The sequence below is a fragment of the Octopus bimaculoides genome, chromosome 11 (assembly GCF_001194135.2).
Source record: "Octopus bimaculoides isolate UCB-OBI-ISO-001 chromosome 11, ASM119413v2, whole genome shotgun sequence".
NCBI classification, from domain to species: domain Eukaryota; kingdom Metazoa; phylum Mollusca; class Cephalopoda; order Octopoda; family Octopodidae; genus Octopus; species Octopus bimaculoides.
The window spans coordinates 24,604,282-24,619,946 of record NC_068991.1 but is presented as its reverse complement, the minus strand read 5'-3'; the positions used below and the strand labels follow the sequence as shown (position 1 = coordinate 24,619,946).

Genomic DNA, 15,665 nt, shown 5'->3' with positions numbered 1-15,665 from the left:
GTAGTGGGTGCTTTTACGTGTCACCCGCACGAAAACGGCCACGCTCAAAATGGTGTCTTTTATGTGCCACCCGCACAAGTCAGTCCAGGGGCACTGGCAACGATCTCGCTCGAAAATCCTACGGGAGCCAGCCAGGCGGTACTGGCAACGGCCACGCTCAAAATGGTGCATATATATATATATATATATAAAGAGAGAGAGAGAGAGAGAGAGAGAGAGAGAGACATTGTAGAATGAATTATCAAAAGTGATGATGGTTGTAATGATGTACTGGTGATGTTTGTAGTAGTACTGCTGGTAGTGAAGTGAACCAATTGTGCTGTTGTTGAAAATAAAGCTGTACATATATAGATAGGCTGAGTTAAATAAAATATATTTTGACCAAAGTACTGATCGTTGTGGTTTTATTGATGACACAAATACTACTATCTTGTCATCACATAATGTCTATGAAGATATGGAGATGTAGCTCAACTCACTCGGCTTTTGTTTTCCAGAAACTCATATATTTATCATGCATTTAGTCTTACCAATGAAGTCAGACTCATTAGATAACCTATGACTTAATGTAAGCCATGTTTAGAGTGAAACCATACCTGGGATTAATGTAGACAGAAAGCTTGCTTAGTTGTGATATTTGATGCTATGATAGGCTTATGATATCTCTGATTCACATAAAACCAATTTCCTGTTTGCTAACGTCATCAGTGTTATTTTTTGATACTTTCTTTGAAACTATTATTCACTGTTCCCTTTAATAATTTTCATACAGTTAACAAAGAGGCTACACTCATTATATTATCTCTTATTCCATCCAACAGTTTCTATAAGTTTAAATCTCATCATTGTTAGCTCTCCATTTCATCTCTCTAGAGCTGATAAAATTAGTACTAATAATATACAAGGATTGAGCCAGTTTATTCAGTTTAGTGAATTGATGTTTGGAGCTTCAGATGTTACCAGGGATAATTTTTATTTGTTGTGTTTGTGGAGAATTCTATAAAATAAGTACCAGGCTAAGGTACTTGCTTATATATCCCTGTCCCTTGAGGCATTGTTGTAACATAAGTAACTACCATTTATTTATCTTCAATTTTTGTCAATAGTTGCACACAGAAAATATATTGACCATGTTCACTATTACTAGAAGGTTTAGAGAGCATTAAGTGTCTAAACTTCTGAGATGAGTTACTATAAATACTATTAATTAATCATATTATATTAACTATATGATTAATTTTTCTAACTATTGCCTTCATCAGTTGAGATGAAAAAGTTTTTAATATTTACATCTACACTACATTTCAGTTGGTTTGTACTAGGTATGTATCCAGGAATAAGATGCCTGATGACAAGCAGTGGTCAAATTGATCAATATGTAGTAGCATAGATGTAGAATAAAAATTTCTAACATTGATACAAGTTGGAAAATTTGGGGAGCGGGATAGTGTTGATTAAAATGATTCCAGTACTTGCCTGGAAAGACATAAGTCAAAGTTTAACTTTGTTGAATTTTAACTCAAAATGGTAAAGAGCTGCAACAAAACACTGCAAGATATTTTGTTTGATATTCTAATGATTTTTCCAACTTACCTCCTCCTTTGGAATAAATATTATAAAGGTTTCATCGCTAAAAATATTGATAACAGTTTCAAAATTTTTAATTATAGTCAGTCATTTGTTTGTATTCCTCGTTTCAGGTGATGTCATTTGATGACAACTTGTGTGTGATGGAACCATGTATTAACTTTGAAGTGTGTATGACACGTCTCCTTAGTGGAAGTGCTGCACCGTTCATCAAGTCTGATTCAATGCTTTTTCGACCAATTCACTCTAACAATGGATACCAGTGCCGGTGTCCAAAGGGTTTTACAGGTAAAACAAAGTTTTTTTGGTTCTTTTTTAATAAAATGAATTACAATTGTATACATGTATATATTTTGCAGTGGGTATGATATATATGAACAAATATGGTGCAGGTATGACTTGTGAGTGAGAAGCTTATTTCACAACCACATGGTTCTAGGTTCAATCCCACCTTTGGAAAATTAAATGTCTTCTGCCATAGCTTCTCTTTGACCAATGCTTTGTGAGTGGATTTTGATATGCAGAGTGGTGTGTGTGTGTGTGTGTGTGTGTGAATACTCTTGAAGTGTTCATGGAAAATATTTTCCCTCAGTGACTCTTTTATTTCATGCCAAGGCTTTACATAGTGTGGTCCACCAACTATGTTTAATATAACCTAGAAAAATCAAGGAAGAGAATCAGCTGCCTGAAAGTTTGAGTATAACAGGTTAATAATTGGTATACTTTTCAACATTGATGCCTCTCTTACAGACATTATTGACATACATTGTTTCAGTAAACCAACTTCTAGAAACAGTGAGCAAACCATCTCTTTCCTATTGAAGTTCAACATAGGCATACCACTACCTGGTTCCTGAATCCTGAAAGACTCTAGACTTTGTTGTGTTTAAGAGAAAACTAAAAACCCTGTATACATATTGATTTTAGTAAATGAAGCTTCATTTTACTATGTTTTTACTAAATGTTATAGTTTTTATAAGAACATAATTTTAGTAAGGGAGTTACTAAATGCTATAATTTAAATTTTACTATGACTACATTATTGTTTCATTTGTGTATTATAAGTATGTGGTCTCATTTGTGTGTTTTGTAAGGAGGGTCAGAGATTTGAGTTCAGTCCCACTGCATGGCACCTCAGGGAGGTATCTCCTACTATTGTCTCAGGCCAATTGCAGCCTTGTAAATGGATATTTGGTAGATGGAAATTGAAAGAAGCTCATATTATATATAATATGTATTATGTATGTGTGTGTGAGTGTGTGTATGTTTATGTCTCCTTGTCTTGACATTGAGTGACTGTTGTAAATGAGTGGCATTCATTTCCAATATTCTACTTAAACCTTGCATGGAAATAAATACAGGTTGGTGGCAGGAAGGGCATCCAACTCTAAAAGTCTGTGTCAGTAAATTCCATCTGGTCCATTAAAGCATGAAAAAGTGGACTTTAAAATGGCAGCTGTGGCAGAAGTGTGGTGACAATGATGTTTGTCTAATCATATTCTGTATCTCTTTTCATTTCATTTTCTTTACAGGAATGACAGTTGATTTACTCTGTGATGTTGAAGTAAATTTCTGTTACTCAACACCTTGTCAACAGAATGGAACATGCATTCCAAAAGAAGGAGGTTATGTCTGCTTATGTCCAGAAGGATATACAGGTCAGTATATACATTTTTTTTTCTTTTGTTTGCTACTTTTTCTCATGGTTGTTGCACATATCAAGGAAGAAACATTTATGTGATTGACCAGTGTGATCAACAATTTGTTAGAAACCGTAGATAAATCTCCCTCAAATCTCACCCTACTGTCTTGATTGGTAAAAAATGAGAAGATGCGTTAGATATTATTGCCTAGATCAACTAAGAAAGAAAGGAAAAGATGGGTGAGTCATGGCCGAAATGACTTCGAACATAGGTCTACTTGTCAAAATTGGGCTAGTATCAAAATAACACCAACAACTACAACAGATAAAAAATTTTTCTCAATACATTCATGAATTTCATTGCTGTTCTTGTTGCTGACCCTATCCTACCAAAAGTAAAAAAAGATACCATTTATTTTCAAAGTAATCCCTCTTGTAGATCTGTTGCAGGCCTCTTACCAAAAAAAGCTCTCATATCTTTCTACCTATTCTATTGTCACCACAACAGTCTCTGATCCCCTGAATTAGCTAGTTGCATAACACCTGTACCCATTTTTTCTCATCTTGTCACCTCATCCATGCCCCACTATTTGCCAACACTTGCCCTCTAGAGCAACAAGCCACTGAAATTCTGCCCATATCTTAAGTTTTATCCTGCAGATATGAACTTATAGATGATCAAACTGAGCATGAGTCATATCAATCTCACCAATACCAGAGGGTCTTCAAAGGTCATGGACACTGATTAAACTAGGTACAAACAGTTAAGACATAAGCCACAAAACTGCAACCAGTTACTTTAATTTCCTGAATTCATATAAATCTTGTTTTTATCAGTCCTGTACAAAACTTTTAATTTAAGATACGCAGGAAATGAATATCAAAAATAGAAAAAGCAAAACATGTATGGGCATGTATTATTCCTGGGTCAGTTGCATCTGGACCAACATGATTATTGACAACTTGATATCAAAATGTTTGTCATATTTCAACAATTTAGATTATGGATAAATTGTTCATTTTATTGGTTACAACAGTATTACTGTCGTGTACGATATCTAAAAGACATATTCCATGCGATAATTTGGAATGTAGGAGTGTAACTGAATAGAAATTCCTTTCTCAGAAGTAAATAAATGAACTATACCTGTTTTAAAATTTTGATATGTAAATGTTTGTATGTTCCAAGTATTAAGCCACACTTTTAGACATATAAACCCAGTTCTTTTTAAAACAGGTATCTACTTGTATATAACGTTTTCCGTCTTATAATGGTAAAATACCCAATGTTTCTGCTGTTTTCATGGCTATACTGCATTCGAAATTTACTTTCTTGTCTGTTAAATACAAAACACATTCAATGCTTCTAAAGTTTGTTTACAAAATGTTGTTGTATTCCAAAAACTATTATTATTTAGCGTTTAATTTGATGGTGATTGTTGTCAGTGGGCTGTTTAGCTTAATGGTAGAGTACTCAGCCAGTATCTGAGGGGTACGAGTTCGAGTCCCGTAGCTGTCTGTTTAAGGATAAAATACCCAATCTTTCTGCTGTTTTTCCACCTATAACCGTGTTCAAAATTTATTTTCTTGCCTGTAAAATATATATATATATATACATATGTATGCACACATTCACACATACATACATACTTTAATGTATATATATATATATATATATATATATATATATATATATATATATATATATATAATAAAGCATTATTACCATTATTGAAAATAACAATAATAATAAAGTACCCAGCTAGTTTAACCTATATAGGTAAAATATACAAATAAATAAATTAGGGTATCGGAATGCCACTTGCTAGAGATAGGAGTTAATACTCCAGATCCACAAATTTCTCACTATTAAGGAACACGCACGGTGTAATGAAATGAATATTTTGAAAAATAGATGAATACAGTAGGCTTGGCTAATGATCCTTAAGTAATAACATAGAAAAGGTGAAATCAATTGATACCAAGATATCTGTTCTTCCTTTGTGGTTTATGCAAGGTAAGGCCTATTTTTATTATATTCGTTACATTCCTCATGTGTGTTTCTTAATAGCAAGAGATTTGTGGAAGTGGGGTGTTAACTCCTATTTCTAGCAAGTTGTATTCTGGTACCCTAATTTATTTTTACACACACACACACACACACACACACACACACACACACACACACACACACACACACACACACACACACACACACACACACACACACACACACACACATTAATATGTATATAATACTAGAAAACAAAGAATGAATTTAGCACATCTTTAATATTCATTACAATTGTTTCTGTGCCACTCTGTTTCTAACCACATTGCATGTAAATGATTCTGTGTGAAAAAAATCACACAATATGTGTGGTTGATTATGTTAGAATGACATTTCATGAGACTAGCATTAAGTCATGCCTCTTTGCATTGTATAAAGAATATGTATTTGTTGTGGTGTGTATAGAGAAGAAACAGGACAATGAGTACCAAAATAATAATGATGGTGGTGTGACAAGAAAGAAGAAGAAGAAGAAGAAGAAAAGGGATAAAAATAATAACAACAATAATACAAACGCCAACAGTAATAGAATTAATAGTAGTGGTACAAGGGGCATTTATAAGACCCAGGGTAGTAATAAATCAGAAATGTTTGTAGTAACCAATATAGAAAATATTAGAGTCAACAATGATGATGACAAGGATAGCATATTAAAAATAATAAAAGAAAAATGTAGCAATAATAATAACAATAGAAAACAAATAAGTCAGAAGAAAAGCGGGAGATTCAAATAATATTATTAACACTAATAATAATAATAATAATAATAATAATAATCCTTTTTACTATAGGCTGAAAGCCTGAAATTTATGAGGAGGAGGCTAGTAGATTGCATTGACCAGAGTGTACAACTGGTACTTATTTCATCAACCCCGGAAAGATGAGAGGCAAAGTTAACCTCAGCAGTATTTGAACTCAGAATGTAAAGCCAGAAAAAATGTTGTTAAACATTTTTCCAGTGCAGTAACAATTCTGCCAGTTTGTCACCTTAATAATAATAGTAATGATAATAATCCTTTCTACTATCAGCATAAGATCTGAAATTTTAGAGGAGGAGGCTAGTTGATTACATTAACCGCAGTACTTGAGTGGTACCTAGTTTATCAATCCTGAAAGAATGAGAGGCGAAGTCAACCTTGGCAAAACTTGAATGCAGAACATAAAGACAGACAAAATACTGCTAAGCATTTTGTCCATTGTGCTAACAAATCTGCCAGCTTGCTGCCGCAATAAGGGTCATAATAATAACTTATATTTATTATATTATATTTAATAATAATTAATACTTATCACCATTAAGAAACAAACACATTAATAATAGCAACAATAATAAGGATAAAGGAAGATGATGATGATGGCAGCAGTAATAAAGGTGATGGAAAAATAAATAAATAAATGCTTGGGTAAAAATGTGATAATTTGGGATGTAGGAGTGTTCTAAGTGAGGGAAAAAGTAACTGGCAATAAAATTCTAAGGCAATCTGTAGAGGGATGCAGTAGTTATAAGGATAAAGATTACAAAATTGTTGTGGATGGTTGTTGTTTGATATGCATTCCACTGCAGCCTGTTAAAGTGGATTGACAGAAAATTGACATATGCATCAAAACATATATCAGTGAACCATTGATTTCCATATTTTGAGAAGTGGAAGGAGGAGAATAAATAAATAAAAAAATTATAAGGTAAAATGTAAAAAAAAAATAAAATGAAAAGAGTAAAAGCATACACAGAATCCATTGGAATGAGTGGACTAATAGAATCAAATAAAATTTTAGCATGATTAAGTATTAAGCAAACGAACAGCCTATTCATTAGCTAATTAGTAAGTTCGTTAATTAAAACTCCTATGTTGCAAGGTGGAGAGTTAATTATGCTTGACTGGCAGAAACAAAGGACACGAGGGAGTGATTGGGGGAAGTATAATGGGCTGTAGAGCAATAAAATTGTTAGTACCCAATATAAGTTTAAGGTGTAAACTGAACAGTCAAGTGAGGAAGAGAATACTGCTACTGCTATTACGAAACATATTCGAGTTATGACAAGAGAAATGCTACATACCCATATGACTGGGCTGTAGATGATGATGATGGGATGTTATGAGAGGGTTAAAGGAGAAGTGAAATGAAACAAAATGGAAATGAAATATGACAAATTACAGGTATAACTTAAAGATAGATGGAAGAATGCTACACAAAATAGATACGTGTGATGAAGTGAAATGGATCTAAGGCATCATCATCATCATTATCATTATTATTTAATATCCATTTTCCATGCTGGCATGAGTTGGTTGGTTTGACAGGAGCTGGTCAGCTGGAGAGCTGCACCAGGCCCCAATTGTCTGTTATAGCAAGCTTTCTATGGCCAGATTCCTTCCTAACACCAACCACTTTACAGAGTGTACTTGATGCTTTTAATGTGGAACTAGCACAGGTGCTTTTTATGTGGCACTAATGTGGGTGCTTTTTATGTGACACCAACATGTGTCTAAGACATACTCTGTGAAAATGTGCATGGGATCAAAGTGAGTAATAAGGTAAAAGAAGGAAATGTATGGAGGTGGAGAAGATTCAGTTATGTTACTAAAGAAAATTGTAAAAGCAGAAACCTGTTGTCCATGTAGTTTGAAATAAATTAAGTCTTGTAAAGGATTAGGCGTTAGGGCTAATACAAATGAAAAATTTAGGGCTGAAAAATTCCTAACATTTCAGGTAAAAAGACTGAAATCAAGAAAAAGATAAAAACAATATAGGTATTAGGAAGTCAAGGAATGAAACCCTCCAAAGAATTGGATAATCTATCATTGAGTATTGAGAATGTAACCTTACAGTTAAATATAATAAAATAAAGTTTATGTGTATTGGTTGAAATTTAAAACTGGTGGTTTGTAAACCATTCTTATTAGAAAAGTGCTTAGGGAAAATCTATAAGGGATGTGAAGAGCACTGTTATGAAACTTCCAGGTAATTGGTGGCTTTTATACCAGTGTAGGAGAGATTAACATGTATGTATGAGGTAAAATTTGTGCCCCACCCCATCCTTGATTTTTTTTTCCTAAATTTCTTCTGATTCCTATGTTTTTGATACAGGAGATTAGGATTTTACTCACAAAACACATTCTCAATATTTTAATTTTCTTCCTCCTCACCCGAAATTCCTCATTTTTTACTTTTTTCCAAATTGTTTTCTTGGTAATCCATGAAGAAAAAAAAATTGAGAGTACGAATCTTTAAGAATTTTCTTCTTTTTTTTCTTAAAGAAACACTAAAATCTCCTTCCCAAACATCCACCCATCACCTCACCACTTTCAAAAAGCTACAAACTCCCAATGTTTCACTTTTAGCTTTTTGGACAGTGAGAGAGTTTCTTCAGAAGTAATGTTGTTTACCTATTGTTTCTAGCATGTTGGGTTTTCTGGTGGTGTTCTAGTATTTTTTATATCTGCTATTTCAGTACAATTCTACGCATGCGTGAAACATTGTGAGATTTTAGCTTTTTGAAAGTGGGTAGGTGATGGATGGGCAAAGTGGAGGAAGGGATGCATTGCTAGTATGTATATATATATGCTGAATATCTTCAGGTAAGAAGCCGTCGTAGTCTTGGACACACTCTGGCCTCACCTTTGTCCAGCATGCAATGAGGGTTTCTTTTTTCATGACTGACAAGCATGTTGTGATTGTGAAATTATGCCAGTACTCCTTTAACTTGAAATTCTCATCTGAATCCATTGCATCCACAAGGTGTTGGAGAGAGTTCTGAGTGTAAAGTGCCTTGAAGGCATGGATCACACCTTGATCCATAGGCTGGATGAGGGAGGTGATGTTAGCAGGGAGGAACTCGGCTTGGATTGCCTCCTGATTCAAATCCTAAGAATAATCACCAGCGACACTTTGAATTCCATGCATATGTTTTGGAAGTATTCCTTGGCTTGAAGGATGACGCATTGGTGGAATCAATTCAAAGTTAGAGTTTTTATAATCCAGGCCTTGGGGTTGTGCATCCAGTGGACAGGCAGCAGGTTTTTATTCTTATTTTTGAAGGCCTTTGGGTTCACTGACTTGTAGATAAGTCATGGTTTCATCATGAATCCAGCAGCATTGCCACACATAATTAGTATTACTCTAACTTTCTGTGCCTTAAATGCTTGGCTTCATCCTTCATGTTGTACATTCTGGAAGGCATCTTCTCCCAGAATAAGCCAGTCTCGTCCATATTGGAAAACTGTTCTGGCTTGTATCCCTTGTCCTCAATGATCTGCCTGAAGATCTCAAGGTACTTCTCGGCAGCTTCTTTGTCAGCTGATGCTGTCTCTCCATGCAGGGATACACACTTTATTTTAAACCGTTTCTGGAAATGGTCAAACCATCCCTTGCTGGTTTGAAAATCTTTGGGCTCCAGTGCTGTCAATGGTCTTGGTTGCAGTTCTCCAATGCTTTCTGCTCCATCTTGTCTGTCGAACTGCTGGTATAATTTCTGCACTTTCTTGCAGTTACTGATCCACAATGTCAAGGTAGATTCCATCCTGATGAAGTACTTATTTCTCACTGTCGTTATCTTTTTGGCACTTTCACAGAAACTTACTGTTACAGTAGTCCTGATCATCACCTCGTTCTTCTTTATGTAGCATATAGTGCTTTCGTCGACATCATAACAGTGACCTACTGCAGCATAACTTTTACCTTCCTGGAGCATATCCAGCAGTTGTGCCTTCTTATGGAACATCATAATCTTTTTTTGGTGCTTAGTTTCACTGCCAGAAGCCTTAGACGGTGTAGGGTGTTTGGGTGGCATCTTAGGGCTTTAATAACATGTTGCAAAAAACACAACACTCAACAAAACACTTGAGATAGCTACTGGATGAAGTTTTTCCCCCAAAAACGTACAAAATATCTTCCTTGTGCATACCACCAATGGGAAATTGAGCAGACATTAAAAATAATCATGGTTTTAAAAGTTTAGTTTGTATCTAGTGAGATACAGTAATCTATATGATGATGATGATGATGATGATGATGATGATGATGATGGTGATGATGATAACAATAATAATAATAAGAGAGGGAGAGGGATTGTCATGAAAGAAGTCATAAAAAATTGCGGACAATATTTATGATTCTACGAATATGTGGTGGTTTCCGCAAACAAATATTCGTCCTGCAAATAACTGGGACCATGAATGCCAAACTGCAAATAAGCAGGGGGGATACACTGTATGTGTGTATATGTTTATATATATGTATATCTATCTCTATCTCATTCCCTCCCTCTCTCATCTCTCTCACTCTCCTCTCACTCTTCCCACTCTCTCTCTTTTGCCCCCCTCTATATAACTAAGGATTTTTATCGCTGAGTTTCCCCCCATGGGGAGAGTGTAAAAATGGGGGGGAGAGTAAGTTTGTCAAAAGCTGTTAACTTCACAATTGTGTTATATGGTATAAAACTAGAAGATAAAATCATTTACAATTTTAACTGATAGTTGAAGTTAATAGATTTATCATTTTAATGCAATATGTTCTTGTGCAATAGATAGAGAATTCTAATGGAATTCTATTCTCACAGAAAAAAAAAAAAAAAAAAAAATTTCCAATTTGTGAGTGTTGTTGAACTTATTTTTGCCAACAAACCATCATTTTTCTCTAATTCATGTGTTTTACTTTAAAGATGGTAATTTCTCATTTAAATGATTGTGCAATATGCACTTAATTTATATAGGTAAGTATATGTCTGTATGTGGAGAGAAAGAGAATGAGAGGGAGAGAGAGAGAGTGTGTTTGTGTATATGTATGTTTATGTGTGTAAAGTGGGATTTAGCACAATGATCTAAATTATCAGAGAAAGTAAAAACCAAGATTAACTGTGATTTAAAGCTGAAAGAATGGTTTAAGAGTATACTGATATATGGTACTGTGGTGTGACTGGAGTGAAACTGTAGTTGCTTATGGAATAGATGAAGTTGTAGCTTAATGATGAGGAATAATAATGATGATAATAATAATAATAATAATAATAATAATAATAATAATAATAATAATAATAATAAAGACCCGGCAAGCTAAGTGAGACCATAACTTGTGGCCTATGCCAGTGGTGTAACCAGCCCACTTAGGCATACCTTTCTTTCATCGGACACTAAACTCTGCTTGTGAAGACCTGTTGAGGCAAGTGAAATCGAAATCAAATTCAATGACAGCACCGCATGACTGGTATCCATGCTAGTGGAGCACTAAGAGCACCATCCGAGCGTGATCGTTGACAGGGCCGCTGACTGGCCCCTGTGCTGGTGGCACGTAAAAAGCACCGTTTGAACGTGATCATTACCAGCGTCGCCTTACTGGCACTTGTGCCGGTGGTACGTGGAAAACAACATTCAAGTGAGGATGTTGCTAGTGCCGCTGGACTGGTTCCTGTGCAGGTGACACATAGAAACACCTTTTGAGCATGGCCGTTGCCAGTACCACCCAACTGGCCCTCGTGCCGGTAGCACGTAAAAGCACCCACTACACTCCCAGAGTGGTTGGCATTAGGAAGGGCATCCAGCTATAGAAACTCTGCCAGATCAGATTGGAGCCTGGTGCAGCCATCTGGCATCAGCCATCAGTCAAACCGTCCAACCCATGCCAGCATGGAATGCGGACCTTAAATGATGATGATGATGATGATGATGATGAATAAACTATTGAAAACAAAGATGTTATATCAATAAATTTCATGTACATCTCGGTGTGAGTCAATAGAAATTTTACCTTAGGATCTAATGTAAATATAAAATATGTATGTGTGTATGAGAAGAATAGTATTTGTATTTTGTATTTATATATGCATATATATATATATATATATATATATATATATATATATAGAGAGAGAGAGAGAGAGAGAGAGAGAGAGAGAGAGAGGGGGGAAGAGAGAGAGATAGAGAAGGAAAGAGAGAGAGAGAGAGGGAAAGAGAGATAGAGAAGGTGTTATACACACACACAAAACTCTTACTCTCTTGCTCTGGCATACAACCCTATACCTTACTCTTACATTTAGTTCCTTAGCTGAAAGTGTATATCATAGATTACCATAAAAGTTGACATTCTCAGACATGTCTGTACCATTGGAATCAAATGTAAACAATAGGCTGTAGTTGTATTTGATTGAGAAGTAAAACCAGCCAGACATTTCCTTTAAAAGACAGGTGGATCAAGAAACTAGTGGTGTTGATGGTAGTGGTAGTGGTGATGGTGAGATGTCATGTCAAGTTAGCTACTAGAATTGTGACAATCTAAACTAGCAACTGTGAGCAAAACCCAAAGCAAACTTATTCTAATTTGTTGCTATATACACTGTAGATTGTACATGACATAATCCTTTTCTGACTATATCTCTAATAAGTAGACTGACTGAGTGTTTCATTAATTTTTGATTATAACCAAGATTTTAGAGGTGTGTAGTAAAATATCTGTAACTTTGTATATTACTATATGTTACACTGATGTTACCCAACTGAAATCCCATATTATGTACCATTCATGTTATCATGAGATTTTAACTTAAAACTAATACTTTAGTACAAGCAATATAAATTTGTTTGGCATTAAAAGGTTTATAAATATACAAGAAGAAAAATCTACCTTGTCTGTTTTATTTAATCCTACCTGATCATAGTTGATTTATTGAATAAATGTTATCACTTGGTAAAAAATAAAAGCCCTATAATTCCTTTACAGAATATATTAATAAATGAAATTACTTCAGTATATCAAATCATCTATAGAAATTATTAAGGTATAATTTTTATACTCTCTTCATCAGTCTGTTTTGTTTTGCTTTCTCCATTTTTTTTCTTCTATAAACTGTTTGGTACTAAGATAGCCTCTGTGAATAGTTTCAAAGGTGCTTTTAATGGGCCAGTTATGCAATACTGGCATCGGTCATAACTACAATCTCACTTGGTTTGACAGGTCTTCTCAAGCACAGCATATCACTAAACGTCTCAGTTGCTTGTCATTACTTCCATGAGGCCTCCTGGGTCTACCTCTTCCACAGGTTCCCAGCACCATTAGAATGTGACACTTCTTCACACAGCTGTCCTCACACACACACACACACATGCAGAGTTTATATATATATATATATATATATATACATATTATATACATTTTTTTTGTTCATTGTCCATGCATTATATCTATATCTACATCTTTCTATCTATCCATCCATCCATCGACACACATACATACATATAGACATACAAATATAACATGCCTGTAATAGACACAAGCATTTATGCTTGTGTGTGCGTGCACACACACACACACACACACACATCTATAAATATTTTTATTATAGGAATAATTTACATTGCTATGTGTATATTCTTACACTCTGGTCTTATGCTTTGTTATAATTATTATTCCAGGCAAAAATTGTGAAATGGATCTGTTTCAAAATTTTGGAAAGAATTGTCCAAAGAATATATGTAAACCCCCTTCTGTATGTGAACCTCTTGAAGTTGGTGGCTTCTATTGTAAAGGATGCTCTGGTATGGATTATCATAACAAATTCTGTGAATTGACTACTCGCCGCTTCTTCAAAGGATCTTATCTGACTTTCCCATCAATAAAGCAACGGAATCATTTCAAGGTTCAGCTGAAGTGAGTATTTTGTTTTGTTTTCAGTCTTCATTCTTCTATTCAGGTACCATGTTTATTTAATTTCTTTACCAGTTGTGGGCAACTTGCAGCCTGCAGGTCTTTCAGATTGGTGTGTCAAATGAAAAGTTACTTCAAATTTTTTCAATTGTTCAGCCCACCTGATGATAAGCTATGTCTCATGTGACCCACTTCTCATAAAAGGTTGTCCATGCATGTTCTGTACTATAGTTTGATCAGAGGAAGAACAACATCCATAACTACTTTTCTAGGCCTCTATGGTTAGAGGTAAGAAAGGGAGAATGAAACCATAACTTATGCAGTATGTATCTATGCACCCCAAAATGAATTACAATTTCTATGTACTCACTTTCACTCACAAATCTCAGATCTGTGGCTATGTTAGAAACAATTGCCCATGCCGTGAGATCCAAACCACATGGTTACAAAATGAACTTCTCAATCACATAGCTATGTCTGTGTCCATAATGTTAGTTTATGATGGAAACAGTTCAAAATGAGAACACCTTATAGTTTCATTGGAGCCTTGAATATGAAGTGCAATTTATTTGGGAAAAAAATCACATTTATGCACAAAACTATAAAATGTTACTCAGGCACTGAACTATGAGTCCACTGCATCATATCACAGAAACTATTGTAAGCTAATGAAGTTCATAAGATAATCGTTTATTCCTTTGTCTTCTCATTTTCATATTACCACTCTGTACTCAACTAATGCTTCGTATATATATATATATATATATATATATATATATATATATATATATATATATATATATTGAGTACTACACCAGGTTATATATATATATATATATATCTTTCCAAGTAAAACTTCAACAAAATACATTATCATATATTTCTATGGATTCCTTTGTGGATTTTTTCAATCTTTCTTTCAAATAATTTACAGCTTTAACTTGTGTGTGCGCATGCATTATTTTTCCTACAGGGTTTATTCTTATGTTTTTATCTTCAACACTTTTTTAATCAAAAGAAAATACCTCAAAATAATACTACTAATTAAAATTCCAGGACCATTATTTACTTTTTAGCTGAGAATTTCCTTTGATACTAGTTCAAAATAACTTCATATTTTAAAGTATTTTTGTTTGTTTTCTGAGATTTGTTTTATTTATTATTATTTTTTTAATGTTTTGTGTTTTATGTTTTCCCCCTTCTTTTCTTTCTGCTTTAACTTTGTAGTCTTCTACCAGCTTTGAAAATATTTTGGTTAATTCTGCAGGCATGGAAATCTTTTTCTCTTACAGTTGACCAAATATAGTTTTAGATTGTTAGGTGTGAGCTACCCAGAATAGAACATATGAATCATTAGGGCTTGAATTCTTTAAAACAGTTTAAGTAAAAAAAAGAAAAAAGAAAGCAAGAAAAGAAAGGAAAGAAAAGAGAACTGCAACAAAGTCATTACATTTAGGTACTATCTTAGAAAGCCAGGTTCTGAATAGCTTCTTTTGAAGAGTTGCAAGTTACTGCATTACATAGGCTCCTTGGGGATATATACTATCTCTGTTCTTCTGTTCTATTTGGGTCATTTTCTCTTTTAAAACTCTTTGTTCTTACTAACTGCATATGCATTTGTGTGAGTTTATATAATATATATGTGCATGTGTGTATTTATGTGTGTATAGACAGGCATACATATGTGTGTGTGTGTATATATATATATATATATATATATATATATAT

The 15,665-nt window shown here is 34.2% G+C and overlaps 1 protein-coding gene across 5 annotated transcripts in view; it reads left to right on the top strand.

The window, feature by feature from the left end:
• LOC106877480 (cadherin EGF LAG seven-pass G-type receptor 2) overlaps positions 1 to 15,665 on the top strand; it is a 301,895-nt gene that overhangs the window by 143,929 nt on the left and 142,301 nt on the right. For all 5 annotated transcript variants that reach the window (XM_014926392.2, XM_014926391.2, XM_014926390.2 and 2 more), the window contains exons 3-5: positions 1,701 to 1,875; positions 3,120 to 3,245; positions 13,706 to 13,940. In XM_014926392.2, the coding sequence (XP_014781878.1) occupies positions 1,701 to 1,875; positions 3,120 to 3,245; positions 13,706 to 13,940 (536 nt within the window). The remainder of the gene's footprint in view (positions 1 to 1,700; positions 1,876 to 3,119; positions 3,246 to 13,705; positions 13,941 to 15,665) is intronic.